Genomic DNA, 14,851 nt, shown 5'->3' on the forward strand with positions numbered 1-14,851 from the left:
TACCCGGCGGCACGGACGAGGCTGCAATCCCTGTTAAAGCGCCGTTGCCAACCCCATCCGCCCCCGCAACCTCTATATATGCAGGGCGAAATGGCCCCCCCGTATGGGAGGGGTCCAGAAAAACCGGGACCTCCCAATTCAAGTGGGGGCACAGGAAAAACCTGTTGCCCCATAGTGACACTGACTCCCAGCGGTGGCGGCCCACCCCTCACCCCCGCAGCCCGCCTGTGGACGCCGGGCGCCACATGGGCGCTAGCACATCTGGCCGGAGCCGCCGCTGGGAAGAGACAGGGGAGGCACTGGAAGCTGCCGGGACGGGCGAGGGGGCCGCCAGGCGAACACCGCTCACCGCTGCCGCCCGCACCCGAAGCCCAGCGTGCTCCCCGGCCGGACGAGCGGCAGCATCAGCAGTGTGGGCGGCAGCAGCAGCAGCGTGGGCGGCAGCAGCAGCGTCGTGGGCCGCAGCAGCAGCGTCGTGGGCCGCAGCAGCAGCGGCGTGGGCCGCAGCAGCAGCGGCGTGGGCCGCAGCGGCCCGACCCTGCCGCGATCCCACAGTCGTATGGACCAACCTGGGGGAGGCTGCGCTCGGGGAACGGGAGCGCTGGGCACTGGGGGCTTCTAAGAGGCGGCGGGAGGGGGAGCGGACCTGCGGGGTCTAGGCACGCTGGAGGTGGGGAAGAAATCAGCGATAACAGCAATGGGTAGAGAAGCAGGAGGGGAGGGGGTATACTGCAACTGAGACACCGCAGAGAAAACGGCAAGCTGGGCACTGTAATAAAGGGGGGAGGGAGGCAAAACAGTACAGTACACAATGCAATCACACAGATGCAATATACTCAGCCTTCCAGGGCATACAATAACTGGCAAGAGGAAGTCTGAGGCACATGACCCTGCCCTATATACTATCCTGAGACCAACCCCTTAAAGCTTGACGGACAACCCTCTGATCCTATAGGAAAAAACCACCTGAAACATGATCTGCCTAGCAACTGCTTAGTCATAAACAACCAATTACCAAAAGTTGGGCTCTTATATGACCTCAGGCTTATGCAGCCTTCAGCTAATCTAAATAGGGAGAAGAGAAAACATGTATTTACTCCAGCTGATGCTGGAGAAAAGAGGTTTTTATGTCTAGTAAATAGAGTCCTAAATATCTAACAGATGCCACTGCAGACAGCAACTGCTACACCAATGTCACATTCACCAGGAAATTGTATACAGTACAATATACATACTGTATACCTTGTATGATAAGGGTTAATACGCCAGAGAGTTAAACGGTCCAGTAATGGCATTGCTGTGTGGGCACACGCAAACAGTCTCACCTAGTATGGAAATGGTGATAAATTGCTGATAAGTTTTTGGTTATTGAATGATTCCAGCATGATGTTGTAGGTGAAAGAGAATGGAGTCCCACCAGCGCTGATCCTACTGTAGGTTTCTATGCCAGCCAGTGGTGGAAGAATGATGAGATGTAAAGCAGCAGTATGACCACTCTGGCAGCTCTCAGCTGCTTCCTGGAGAGGTGACGGATAGGGTGGTAATTGTCGGAGGAATGTTCCCAGCCATTGGTTCTAGCAGGAAAGGTATGCTGGTCTGGCTGTAGTTCTCCACAATCAGGTCTCCATTAACACCAGGACAAGCTGAGTGGAACCATAGGAGGATTTACCACAAGGCAACTGCTTAGGGTCCTGTGGGTCTCAGGGGGCCCCGCCACTAAGGCTGTTTGGGGGGCATTTCTGGCGGACCGCGAACACCATTAAAAATGTCGGCGCACTGGGCTGGCTGAATACTCCCAGCAGGCTGTCAGTGATTAGACAGCTGTTGGATGCTGGCTCCAGCACATGCCTATGTCTCTAGTCCTGCAGTGTTGTAAGCCTCAGTCACTTATATACAATGCGGTCAGTGAGTGAGGGTGTAATAATGGGGTATGGGGACTTGCTACATTCAGTGAGGGGAGCACAGATCTAAAATGCAGTAACTGAGTGGTGTAATAATGGAAGGTAGAGATAAGGGGACATGGTGCAATTAGTGATGGGGGAGTGATATACTTTATTAGAATATAAGGAGGAAAACAACAAATAATGTAAAGGGCATAAATCAGGAATTAGAATATAGTGCTATTTATTGTTTGAAGAAGGGGGCCCTAAATTGGTATCTTGCTTAGGGCCCCGTGAGGTCTAAATCCACCTCTGAGTGGAACTAATCAGGTTGGTCAAGGTCCCTTATAAATGCTGTATTAAAGCTGGTAAATGCAGTAAAGTTGTTATGAGTCGCTGCTGCTGCTCACGCCTGTTTGTATTTCTGGCTGTCTCCTAGTAACTAAGATGCTGGCTGCTATGTGTAGCTGCACACCTGTTTGAAATGCCTTGTTTCCTGACTACAGCCTGATGTCTTTTGTGATTGGTCTGGCTCCCTTTCATTAGGGATTCTGGTCAGTTCTTGTAACCGATTATATTCTCTAGTTCCTGCACCTAGTGAGCTTGTCACATGGTTACAGTACCCGGTAAAGTTCCCAGTGTGTCTGTTTCTGAGTCCTGGTTCCCTGCCTCTGTGTACCTGCATTCCTGTATCCTGCTTCAGTCCTCTGTGTGCTATCCCTGCTAGTCCTGCATTTGAGACCTGCTGGATCCTACCCTGTACCCGCTATCCTGTGTCCATACCTCCTCCATGTCATTATCTTACCATGACCCAGAGTTACTCTTGTGTCTGATCCAAGTCTAGGCTCCTGCTAAGTCTCTGTGATTATAATCAAAACAGGCAATAACTTAAGGCGCAGAAAATAGATACAGGTTGAGTATCCCTTATCCAAAATGCTTGGGACCAGAGGTATTTTGGATATCGGATTTTTCCGTATTTTGGAATAATTGTATACCATAATGAGATATCATGGTGATGGAACCTAAGTCTAAGCACAAAATGCATTTATGTCTCATTTACACATTATACACACAGCCTGAAGTCAATTTTAGCCAATATATTTTATAACTTTGTGCATTAAACAAAGTGTGTCTACATTCACACAATTCATTTATGTTTCATATGCACCTTATACACACAGCCTGATGGTCATTTAATACAATATTTTTAATAACTTTGTCTATTAAACAAAGTTTATGTACATTGAGCCATCAAAAAACAAAGGTTTCACTATCTCACTCTCAGTCAAAAAAGTCCGTATTTCGGAATATTCCGTATTTCAGAATATTTGGATATGGGATACTCAACCTGTAATTGGCAACAATAGTAATGATATGTAGATGTATTTTGCCTCGACTGCAGTTTTAAAAACAGAGGTTATGGTATCGCCCAAAAAAGGCAAAATACACATACAACAAAATAAAGCACATACGGACCAATTGATTTTTTTATATATATATATTATCAGTTTATAAATTAAAAATTAATATTACAATATTACACAATATATACTAGGCTGGTGTGACATTCAAATACAATTTAAAAACAATTCTGTGATTATATGCTGCCAGCTCTGGTTCTGAATACATTCACTGTAGCCGTGTCTGTAGTCACAAGTCTGCAGCAAACTACAGTATCTTTGAAACATTTGAACCTGTATTCCAGCAACAGTCTAGCCATTGAGTTTGCATCTTGTCTGTTATTGCAGACTGCCATACCTCCCAAAATGACCCTCTCCAGGAGGAACAAAATGCTCTGCTGCTGGACTTTTCTCAGCACAGGTGATGGCAATCATAAATTAGGAGGGAAGTACAGGAGCAGAGCATTCTGTCCTTCCTGGAGAGGGAGGGTCATGTTGGGAGGTATGGACTGCAGCCTAGTCACACTATCCATTCAGCTAGACTCTCCGCAACTAGTTTCATGCTTCTATTGCTCTGCTTTTAATCAGTACACTCCCAGCACCTGTTTCGTCCCCAGCAGTTGATTGGTTGTGTTCACCTGCAACAAACATATAATCCCTTCAATTAGAATTTCTTGTAATCAGTGCATATCCGATCCTGCAATCTCTTTAATTACCATAACTTGTCAATCCTGTCTGCAGGTATCACTCCTGTATCCAGTCTGCCTGCAATTAACCCATGCCTAGCCAGCTGCTAAACTCCAGGCTTATTACCTTGGGGTCTACAGCCCATTGTGTGAGCCCCTACTGCTAGAGATGAGCTGGTTCGGTTCCTCTGAATCCGAACCCGCCCGAACTTCAGGTTTTTTACACGGGTCCGAGCAGGCTCGGATCTTCCCGCCTTGCTCGGCTAACCCGAGCGCGCCCGAACGTCATCATCACGCTGTCGGATTCTCGCGAGGCTCGGATTCTATCGCGAGACTCGGATTCTATATAAGGAGCCGCGCGTCGCCGCCATTTTCACACGTGCATTGAGAGTCATAGGGAGAGGACGTGGCTGGCGTCCTCTCCGTTTAGAGAAGAGAGAGACACAGTATTTTGGGGAGCATTATTAGGAGGAGTACTACTATACTGTATACTACTATACTACTTGCTGAAGTGATATTTATACTAGATTAGATAATAGATAGTGTGACTGTAAGTGTATTATCTGACTTGTGGGGGAGACACTGACAGTGGGGAGCAGTTAGAGTCTGAGAGCAGGACTCAGGAGTACATATAACGTACAGTCACAGTGCACACTTTTGCTGCCAGAGTCAGTGCCACACTGCCATTGTTGTGACCACACTGACCACCAGTATAATAATATATTTTGTGATTGTCTGCTTAGGCCTCGGAGTACTAGTTGCAAGTTGCAACGTGACCTGAAGTGACCACCAGTTTAATAATCAATCACCACCAGTTTAATATATATATATATATATATATATATATATAATTGTATATAATATATATATATATATAATATTGTATACCACCTACCCGTGGTTTTTTTTTTTTTTATTCTTCTTTATACATACTACTATAGTAGCTTACTGTAGCAGTCTGCGGTGCTGTGCTGACCTGACAGTGTCCAGCAGGTCCGTCATCAGTCATTACATAATAAATATATATAGTACCTGTCCGGCTGCAGTACTAGTGATATTATATTGATTTCATCTCATTATCAATAATTTATCATCCAGTCTAGACTCTATATTAGCAGCAGACACAGTACGTTAGTCCACGGCTGTAGCTACCTCTGTGTCGGCACTCGGCAGTCCATCCATAATTGTATACCACCTACCCGTGTTTTTTTTTTTTTCTTTCTTCTTTGTACATACTACTATAGAGTATAGTAGCTTACTGTAGCAGTCTGCGGTGCTGCTGAGCTGACAGTGTCCAGCAGGTCCGTCATCAGTCATCATTACCTAATAAATATATTATCTACCTGTCCGGCTGCAGTACTAGTGATATTATATATACATACATATATATATTGATTTCATCTCATTATCAATCATCCAGTCTATATTAGCAGCAGACACAGTACGATAGTCCACGGCTGTAGCTACCTCTGTGTCGGCACTCGGCAGTCCATCCATAATTGTATACCACCTACCCGTGTTTTTTTTTTTCTTTCTTCTTTGTACATACTACTATAGTATAGTAGCTTACTGTAGCAGTCTGCGGTGCTGCTGGGCTGACAGTGTCCAGCAGGTCCGTCATCAGTCATCATTACCTAATAAATATATTATCTACCTGTCCGGCTGCAGTACTAGTGATATTATATATACATACATATATATATATTGATTTCATCTCATTATCATCCAGTCTATATTAGCAGCAGACACAGTACGGTAGTCCACGGCTGTAGCTACCTCTGTGTCGGCACTCGGCAGTCCATCCATAATTGTATACCACCTACCCGTGGTTTTTTTTTTTCCTTTCTTCTTTGTACATACTACTATAGAGTATAGTAGCTTACTGTAGCAGTCTGCGGTGCTGCTGAGCTGACAGTGTCCAGCAGGTCCGTCATCAGTCATCATTACCTAATAAATATATTATCTACCTGTCCGGCTGCAGTACTAGTGATATTATATATACATACATATATATATTGATTTCATCTCATTATCAATCATCCAGTCTATATTAGCAGCAGACACAGTACGTTAGTCCACGGCTGTAGCTACCTCTGTGTCGGCACTCGGCAGTCCATCCATAATTGTATACCACCTACCCGTGTTTTTTTTTTTTTCTTTCTTCTTTGTACATACTACTATAGAGTATAGTAGCTTACTGTAGCAGTCTGCGGTGCTGCTGAGCTGACAGTGTCCAGCAGGTCCGTCATCAGTCATCATTACCTAATAAATATATTATCTACCTGTCCGGCTGCAGTACTAGTGATATTATATATACATACATATATATATATTGATTTCATCTCATTATCAATCATCCAGTCTATATTAGCAGCAGACACAGTACGTTAGTCCACGGCTGTAGCTACCTCTGTGTCGGCACTCGGCAGTCCATCCATAATTGTATACCACCTACCCGTGGTTTTTTTTTTTTCTTTCTTCTTTGTACATACTACTATAGTATAGTAGCTTACTGTAGCAGTCTGCGGTGCTGCTGAGCTGACAGTGTCCAGCAGGTCCGTCATCAGTCATCATTACCTAATAAATATATTATCTACCTGTCCGGCTGCAGTACTAGTGATATTATATATACATACATATATATATATTGATTTCATCTCATTATCATCCAGTCTATATTAGCAGCAGACACAGTACGGTAGTCCACGGCTGTAGCTACCTCTGTGTCGGCACTCGGCAGTCCATCCATAATTGTATACCACCTACCCGTGGTTTTTTTTTTCTTTCTTCTTTGTACATACTAATATAGAGTATAGTAGCTTACTGTAGCAGTCTGCGGTGCTGCTGAGCTGACAGTGTCCAGCAGGTCCGTCATCAGTCATCATGACCTAATAAATATATTATCTACCTGTCCGGCTGCAGTACTAGTGATATTATATATACATACATATATATATATATTGATTTCATCTCATTATCATCCAGTCTATATTAGCAGCAGACACAGTACGGTAGTCCACGGCTGTAGCTACCTCTGTGTCGGCACTCGGCAGTCCATCCATAAGTATACTAGTATCCATCCATCTCCATTGTTTACCTGAGGTGCCTTTTAGTTGTGCCTATTAAAATATGGAGAACAAAAATGTTGAGGTTCCAAAATTAGGGAAAGATCAAGATCCACTTCCACCTCGTGCTGAAGCTGCTGCCACTAGTCATGGCCGAGATGATGAAATGCCAGCAACGTCATCTGCCAAGGCCGATGCCCAATGTCATAGTACAGAGCATGTCAAATCCAAAACACCAAATATCAGTAAAAAAAGGACTCCAAAACCTAAAATAAAATTGTCGGAGGAGAAGCGTAAACTTGCCAATATGCCATTTACCACACGGAGTTGCAAGGAACGGCTGAGGCCCTGGCCTATGTTCATGGCTAGTGGTTCAGCTTCACATGAGGATGGAAGCACTCAGCCTCTCGCTAGAAAACTGAAAAGACTCAAGCTGGCAAAAGCACCGCAAAGAACTGTGCGTTCTTCGAAATCCCAAATCCACAAGGAGAGTCCAATTGTGTCGGTTGCGATGCCTGACCTTCCCAACACTGGACGTGAAGAGCATGCGCCTTCCACCATTTGCACGCCCCCTGCAAGTGCTGGAAGGAGCACCCGCAGTCCAGTTCCTGATAGTCAGATTGAAGATGTCAGTGTTGAAGTACACCAGGATGAGGAGGATATGGGTGTTGCTGGCGCTGGGGAGGAAATTGACCAGGAGGATTCTGATGGTGAGGTGGTTTGTTTAAGTCAGGCACCCGGGGAGACACCTGTTGTCCGTGGGAGGAATAGGGCCATTGACATGCCTGGTCAAAATACAAAAAAAATCAGCTCTTCGGTGTGGAAGTATTTCACCAGAAATGCGGACAACATTTGTCAAGCCGTGTGTTGCCTTTGTCAAGCTGTAATAAGTAGGGGTAAGGACGTTAACCACCTCGGAACATCCTCCCTTATACGTCACCTGCAGCGCATTCATAATAAGTCAGTGACAAGTTCAAAAACTTTGGGTGACAGCGGAAGCAGTCCACTGACCAGTAAATCCCTTCCTCTTGTAACCAAGCTCACGCAAACCACCCCACCAACTCCCTCAGTGTCAATTTCCTCCTTACCCAGGAATGCCAATAGTCCTGCAGGCCATGTCACTGGCAATTCTGACGAGTCCTCTCCTGCCTGGGATTCCTCCGATGCATCCTTGAGTGTAATGCCTACTGCTGCTGGCGCTGCTGTTGTTGCTGCTGGGAGTCGATCGTCATCCCAGAGGGGAAGTCGTAAGCCCACTTGTACTACTTCCAGTAAGCAATTGACTGTCCAACAGTCCTTTGCGAGGAAGATGAAATATCACAGCAGTCATCCTGCTGCAAAGCGGATAACTGAGGCCTTGACAACTATGTTGGTGTTAGACGTGCGTCCGGTATCCGCCGTTAGTTCACAGGGAACTAGACAATTTATTGAGGCAGTGTGCCCCCGTTACCAAATACCATCTAGGTTCCACTTCTCTAGGCAGGCGATACCGAGAATGTACACGGACGTCAGAAAAAGACTCACCAGTGTCCTAAAAAATGCAGTTGTACCCAATGTCCACTTAACCACGGACATGTGGACAAGTGGAGCAGGGCAGGGTCAGGACTATATGACTGTGACAGCCCACTGGGTAGATGTATGGACTCCCGCCGCAAGAACAGCAGCGGCGGCACCAGTAGCAGCATCTCGCAAACGCCAACTCTTTCCTAGGCAGGCTACGCTTTGTATCACCGCTTTCCAGAATACGCACACAGCTGAAAACCTCTTACGGCAACTGAGGAAGATCATCGCGGAATGGCTTACCCCAATTGGACTCTCCTGTGGATTTGTGGCATCGGACAACGCCAGCAATATTGTGTGTGCATTAAATATGGGCAAATTCCAGCACGTCCCATGTTTTGCACATACCTTGAATTTGGTGGTGCAGAATTTTTTAAAAAACGACAGGGGCGTGCAAGAGATGCTGTCGGTGGCCAGAAGAATTGCGGGACACTTTCGGCGTACAGGCACCACGTACAGAAGACTGGAGCACCACCAAAAACTACTGAACCTGCCCTGCCATCATCTGAAGCAAGAAGTGGTAACGAGGTGGAATTCAACCCTCTATATGCTTCAGAGGTTGGAGGAGCAGCAAAAGGCCATTCAAGCCTATACAATTGAGCACGATATAGGAGGTGGAATGCACCTGTCTCAAGCGCAGTGGAGAATGATTTCAACGTTGTGCAAGGTTCTGATGCCCTTTGAACTTGCCACACGTGAAGTCAGTTCAGACACTGCCAGCCTGAGTCAGGTCATTCCCCTCATCAGGCTTTTGCAGAAGAAGCTGGAGACATTGAAGGAGGAGCTAACACGGAGCGATTCCGCTAGGCATGTGGGACTTGTGGATGGAGCCCTTAATTCGCTTAACAAGGATTCACGGGTGGTCAATCTGTTGAAATCAGAGCACTACATTTTGGCCACCGTGCTCGATCCTAGATTTAAAGCCTACCTTGGATCTCTCTTTCCGGCAGACACAAGTCTGCTGGGGTTCAAAGACCTGCTGGTGACAAAATTGTCAAGTCAAGCGGAACGCGACCTGTCAACATCTCCTCCTTCACATTCTCCCGCAACTGGGGGTGCGAGGAAAAGGCTCAGAATTCCGAGCCCACCCGCTGGCGGTGATGCAGGGCAGTCTGGAGCGACTGCTGATGCTGACATCTGGTCCGGACTGAAGGACCTGACAACGATTACGGACATGTCGTCTACTGTCACTGCATATGATTCTCTCACCATTGAAAGAATGGTGGAGGATTATATGAGTGACTGCATCCAAGTAGGCACGTCACACAGTCCGTACTTATACTGGCAGGAAAAAGAGGCAATTTGGAGGCCCTTGCACAAACTGGCTTTATTCTACCTAAGTTGCCCTCCCACAAGTGTGTACTCCGAAAGAGTGTTTAGTGCCGCCGCTCACCTTGTCAGCAATCGGCGTACGAGGTTACATCCAGAAAATGTGGAGAAGATGATGTTCATTAAAATGAATTATAATCAATTCCTCCGTGGAGACATTGACCAGCAGCAATTGCCTCCACAAAGTACACAGGGAGCTGAGATGGTGGATTCCAGTGGGGACGAATTGATAATCTGTGAGGAGGGGGATGTACACGGTGATATATCGGAGGATGATGATGAGGTGGACATCTTGCCTCTGTAGAGCCAGTTTGTGCAAGGAGAGATTAATTGCTTCTTTTTTGGTGGGGGTACAAACCAACCCGTCATTTCAGTCACAGTCGTGTGGCAGACCCTGTCACTGAAATGATGGGTTGGTTAAAGTGTGCATGTCCTGTTTATACAACATAAGGGTGGGTGGGAGGGCCCAAGGACAATTCCATCTTGCACCTCTTTTTTCTTTAATTTTTCTTTGCGTCATGTGCTGTTTGTGGAATGTTTTTTGGAAGGGCCATCCTGCGTGACACTGCAGTGCCACTCCTAGATGGGCCCGGTGTTTGTGTCGGCCACTAGGGTCGCTTATCTTACTCACACAGCTACCTCATTGCGCCTCTTTTTTTCTTTGCGTCATGTGCTGTTTGGGGAGGGTTTTTTGGAAGGGCCATCCTGCGTGACACTGCAGTGCCACTCCTAGATGGGCACGGTGTTTGTGTCGGCCACTAGGGTCGCTTATCTTACTCACACAGCTACCTCATTGCGCCTCTTTTTTTCTTTGCGTCATGTGCTGTTTGGGGAGGGTTTTTTGGAAGGGCCATCCTGCGTGACACTGCAGTGCCACTCCTAGATGGGCCCGGTGTTTGTGTCGGCCACTAGGGTCGCTTATCTTACTCACACAGCTACCTCATTGCGCCTCTTTTTTTCTTTGCGTCATGTGCTGTTTGGGGAGGGTTTTTTGGAAGGGCCATCCTGCGTGACACTGCAGTGCCACTCCTAGATGGGCACGGTGTTTGTGTCGGCCACTAGGGTCGCTTATCTTACTCACACAGCTACCTCATTGCGCCTCTTTTTTTCTTTGCGTCATGTGCTGTTTGGGGAGTGTTTTTTGGAAGGGCCATCCTGCGTGACACTGCAGTGCCACTCCTAGATGGGCCCGGTGTTTGTGTCGGCCACTAGGGTCGCTTATCTTACTCACACAGCTACCTCATTGCGCCTCTTTTTTTCTTTGCGTCATGTGCTGTTTGGGGAGGGTTTTTTGGAAGGGCCATCCTGCGTGACACTGCAGTGCCACTCCTAGATGGGCCCGGTGTTTGTGTCGGCCACTAGGGTCGCTTATCTTACTCACACAGCTACCTCATTGCGCCTCTTTTTTTCTTTGCATCATGTGCTGTTTGGGGAGTGTTTTTTGGAAGGGCCATCCTGCGTGACACTGCAGTGCCACTCCTAGATGGGCACGGTGTTTGTGTCGGCCACTAGGGTCGCTTAGCTTAGTCATCCAGCGACCTAGGTGCAAATTTTAGGACTAAAAATAATATTGTGAGGTGTGAGGTATTCAGAATAGACTGAAAATGAGTGGAAATTATGGTTTTTGAGGTTAATAATACTTTGGGATCAAAATGACCCCCAAATTCTATGATTTAAGCTGTTTTTTAGTGTTTTAAAAAAAAAACACCCGAATCCAAAACACACCCGAATCCGACAAAAAAAATTCGGTGAGGTTTTGCCAAAACGCGGTCGAACCCAAAACACGGCCGCGGAACCGAACCCAAAACCAAAACACAAAACCCGAAAAATTTCAAGTGCACATCTCTACCTACTGCTAGAGGTTTTAGTCAAGGCAGCATCTCAAGTACTGATGAGCGCATACAGCTCTAAGTGGTTCATACAGCTGTTATTGGCAGAAGACCCTCTCACTGGCTCTAGGGGTCTCACACACATAGTGCTGGATTTTCCTAACATATAAATGACATATATGACAGTTTCCTCAAAAGATTCACTGAAGAAACCATCACACATATAGAGATGGTTTCCTCGCACTAAAGTGGAGATGTACTAAGCAGTGATAAAAGTGGAGAAGTGAGTCAGTGGAGAAGTTGCCCATGACAACCAATCAGCATCGATGTAACATTTATAATTTGCATACTATTAAAGTATACAGAGCAGCTGATTGGTTGCCATGGGCAACTTCTCCACTGGCTCACTTCTCTACTTTTATAACTGCTTAGTACATCTCCCCTTAAATTTCACCCTACACAGGCTCTATATCTTCCATCTACAAAGTGGTGTTGATAGTCCACAACTAAGGACAGCTTCAGGAGACCCACAATTGATAGAACAAGGAATCTGATCATCCTCAAAGTTTAGTATAGGGTTTTGCTAAATTTCCCCCATAGTATAAACCATTACCACCAATTAAGCCACTAGTGATATTGTGTTGTGGAATTCTGCTTGTATTGTATGGGTATAGGTCCTGAGGTCGACCACACTTAGGTCGAAAGTCATTAGGGCGACCACTATTGGTCGACATGCATTAGTTAGACATGGTCACTAGTTCGACATGGTCATTAGGTCGACATGAACAAGGTTGACATGCAAAAAGGTCGACATGAGGTTTTTTTTTAAACTTTTTTTGGTGTCGTTTTCTTCGTAAAGTGATGGGGAATCCCAATTTGTGCACTGTGTCCCATCGCATGGCTCATGAGGTGCCTAGCACCGATTCAGCTGCTCTCGACACAGGTTACTATTCCCAGTCGTAGTCCATGTGGATAGTGAAGTATGAAACAGTTCAAGAAATGAAAATGTAAAAAACTCCTGTCGACCTTTTCCATGTTGACCTTGTTCATGTCGATATAATGCATGTCGACCAATAGTGGTCGACCTAATGACTGTCGACCTAAGTGTGGTGGATCTAATGACCATATCCCATATTGTAGATGCTCTAAATTTTATATTTTTTTTAAAGTTTTTTTATTCAACTAAAAATATGTAAAGTGCTGCATGAGACCATATTTGCTGCATTTTTGTCTAAGTATACACTGTAAAATTATATATATATATATATATATATAACATTTTATATTTTTATCCTCTGTAAGATGTACAACGCATTTCCCTCTGTGATGAGCTGGTTACCTGGAATTCAGAAAACACTGGCTAAAAATCAAGATGAGATGCACAAATTTATTAGAGAGACTTTCACCGCCCAGAAGAAACAATTGGATGCTAATGACCAGAGGAATCTTATCGACTCATTCCTGGTGAAACAACAGGAGGTAATGCAGCACTTAGTGGCTATTGTATGATGCATTTTTTCAAACAAATAAGCATGTGGGCAAGTGCGGTGGAAAACCTGTGTCATCTTATGTGCAGGACCCGTTCCTTCTGCAATATACAGTATGTCTACCTATCTGTGTAGAGCTACATCAATGGGTAGGAGTTTCTGCATACCATACAATGGGTGGAATTCAAATGTTTGAAAAGCCGGTCGGGTGTCTAATTTTTCCTATTAGATAGGAAAAAACAGACACACAACTGACTTTTCAAACATTTGAATCCCCCCCAATGTCTTAATTGTGGTGTTACCTGTATCACACTATTGTATGTTTTTCCATTTACTTCAGGTACTATACAGGACACAAGCATACTGTATCTAAGGAATAATTGTTATAAATGGAAATATTAGATTTAAGAACTGACCATATGATTGGGAACAATATGCTTTGACTTTTGTGTGTGTGGGGATGGTATTTTTCACTAGGTTTGATTTGGAGTGCGGTGTGACACTTTTTAAATCTACTATTACAAGAGCTGCTAGTTGCACACCAAGTGATAACCAATTTTAACCCTATTTACCTCCTGTGTTTGGGACCAATCCAGAGGAGATGATCATTATCAAACAATCCAATTATATATAATTTTATTGCCCCATTTTTGGAATGTGGGATAAATGTCTGGACACATGTCTTATTATGGAAAAAAGGTCTTCTATTGGGGGTTATGTTTTGTGTGCTTAAGGCACACAAAGTATAATCCCTGATAAATGCCGGGTATTGGAGCTAATTGGATAGTCGCAGGCGAGTTCATTAGCAGCAGTAAATGACATATTTGCAATTTATGATAGTCAAGAAATCAGAGGGAATCCAACTTGCCAGGTTGTTTGGATCCAGTATAAGCACAGTTCAGTAATTCCTGGTAAGGGGAGTTCTGCTAGGTTCAATCAGTCTCATGGCAACTAGTCAGTTGTGCAAACTAGAAATTGTTGTGCTGGGTTGCCTTCTGACTCTTGATTACTACAGCCGAGTACAAAGCCTTGCTTGGTTTCCGTACTTGCAGTGATTGGCTGCTCAGCCCTTATATGAATTTCCCTCTGACATTGCTTTGTGAGTTGTAATCAGTCTGATTCTGTTAGTTCTGGCTACCTTGGATACCTGCTTTGTGCTGCTCATTTACTTGTGCTCTTTAGGAGATCTGCCAGAATTTCTCCACAGTGCAACTAATCTGTGTTATGAAGTAAATCTACCCAGTATCTCTCTATAGTTTAATTACCACTGTTATTTTAGAGTTCTGTCTGCATGTATCCATAGTGCAGCTAATCTGGACTATTTAGAACATATGCCCAGCATTTCTTTACTGTGCAATTATCTGTGCTAGTCAGAAAACCAGTAACCTGAAGCATTTCTCCACTGTGCAAATTACCTGTGCTATTTAGATCTGTCCAGCATATCTCTATAGTACAATTATTTACGCTATTCAGAAAATCTGTTACTTGCCAGCATTTCTTTACAGTGCAAGTACCTATTCAATTTAAGAGTTCCGTAAGCATTTCTCTACTGTACAAAATTACGTGTGTTTTTTTGGAAAATCTGCCCAGCAGCTCTCTGAAGAGCGATTACCCT

At 45.0% G+C, this 14,851-nt stretch overlaps 1 protein-coding gene across 2 annotated transcripts in view; it reads left to right on the plus strand.

Annotated features, from left to right (window-relative positions):
• The window catches only part of LOC134908935 (cytochrome P450 2C5-like), a 117,636-nt gene that overhangs the window by 63,727 nt on the left and 39,058 nt on the right, over nt 1-14,851 (plus strand). For both annotated transcript variants that reach the window (XM_063915192.1, XM_063915193.1), the window contains one exon: nt 13,052-13,228. In XM_063915192.1, coding sequence (XP_063771262.1) covers nt 13,052-13,228 — 177 coding nt within the window. The remainder of the gene's footprint in view (nt 1-13,051; nt 13,229-14,851) is intronic.

This window comes from Pseudophryne corroboree, chromosome 4 (genome assembly GCF_028390025.1).
Source record: "Pseudophryne corroboree isolate aPseCor3 chromosome 4, aPseCor3.hap2, whole genome shotgun sequence".
Classification (NCBI taxonomy): Eukaryota; Metazoa; Chordata; class Amphibia; order Anura; family Myobatrachidae; genus Pseudophryne; species Pseudophryne corroboree.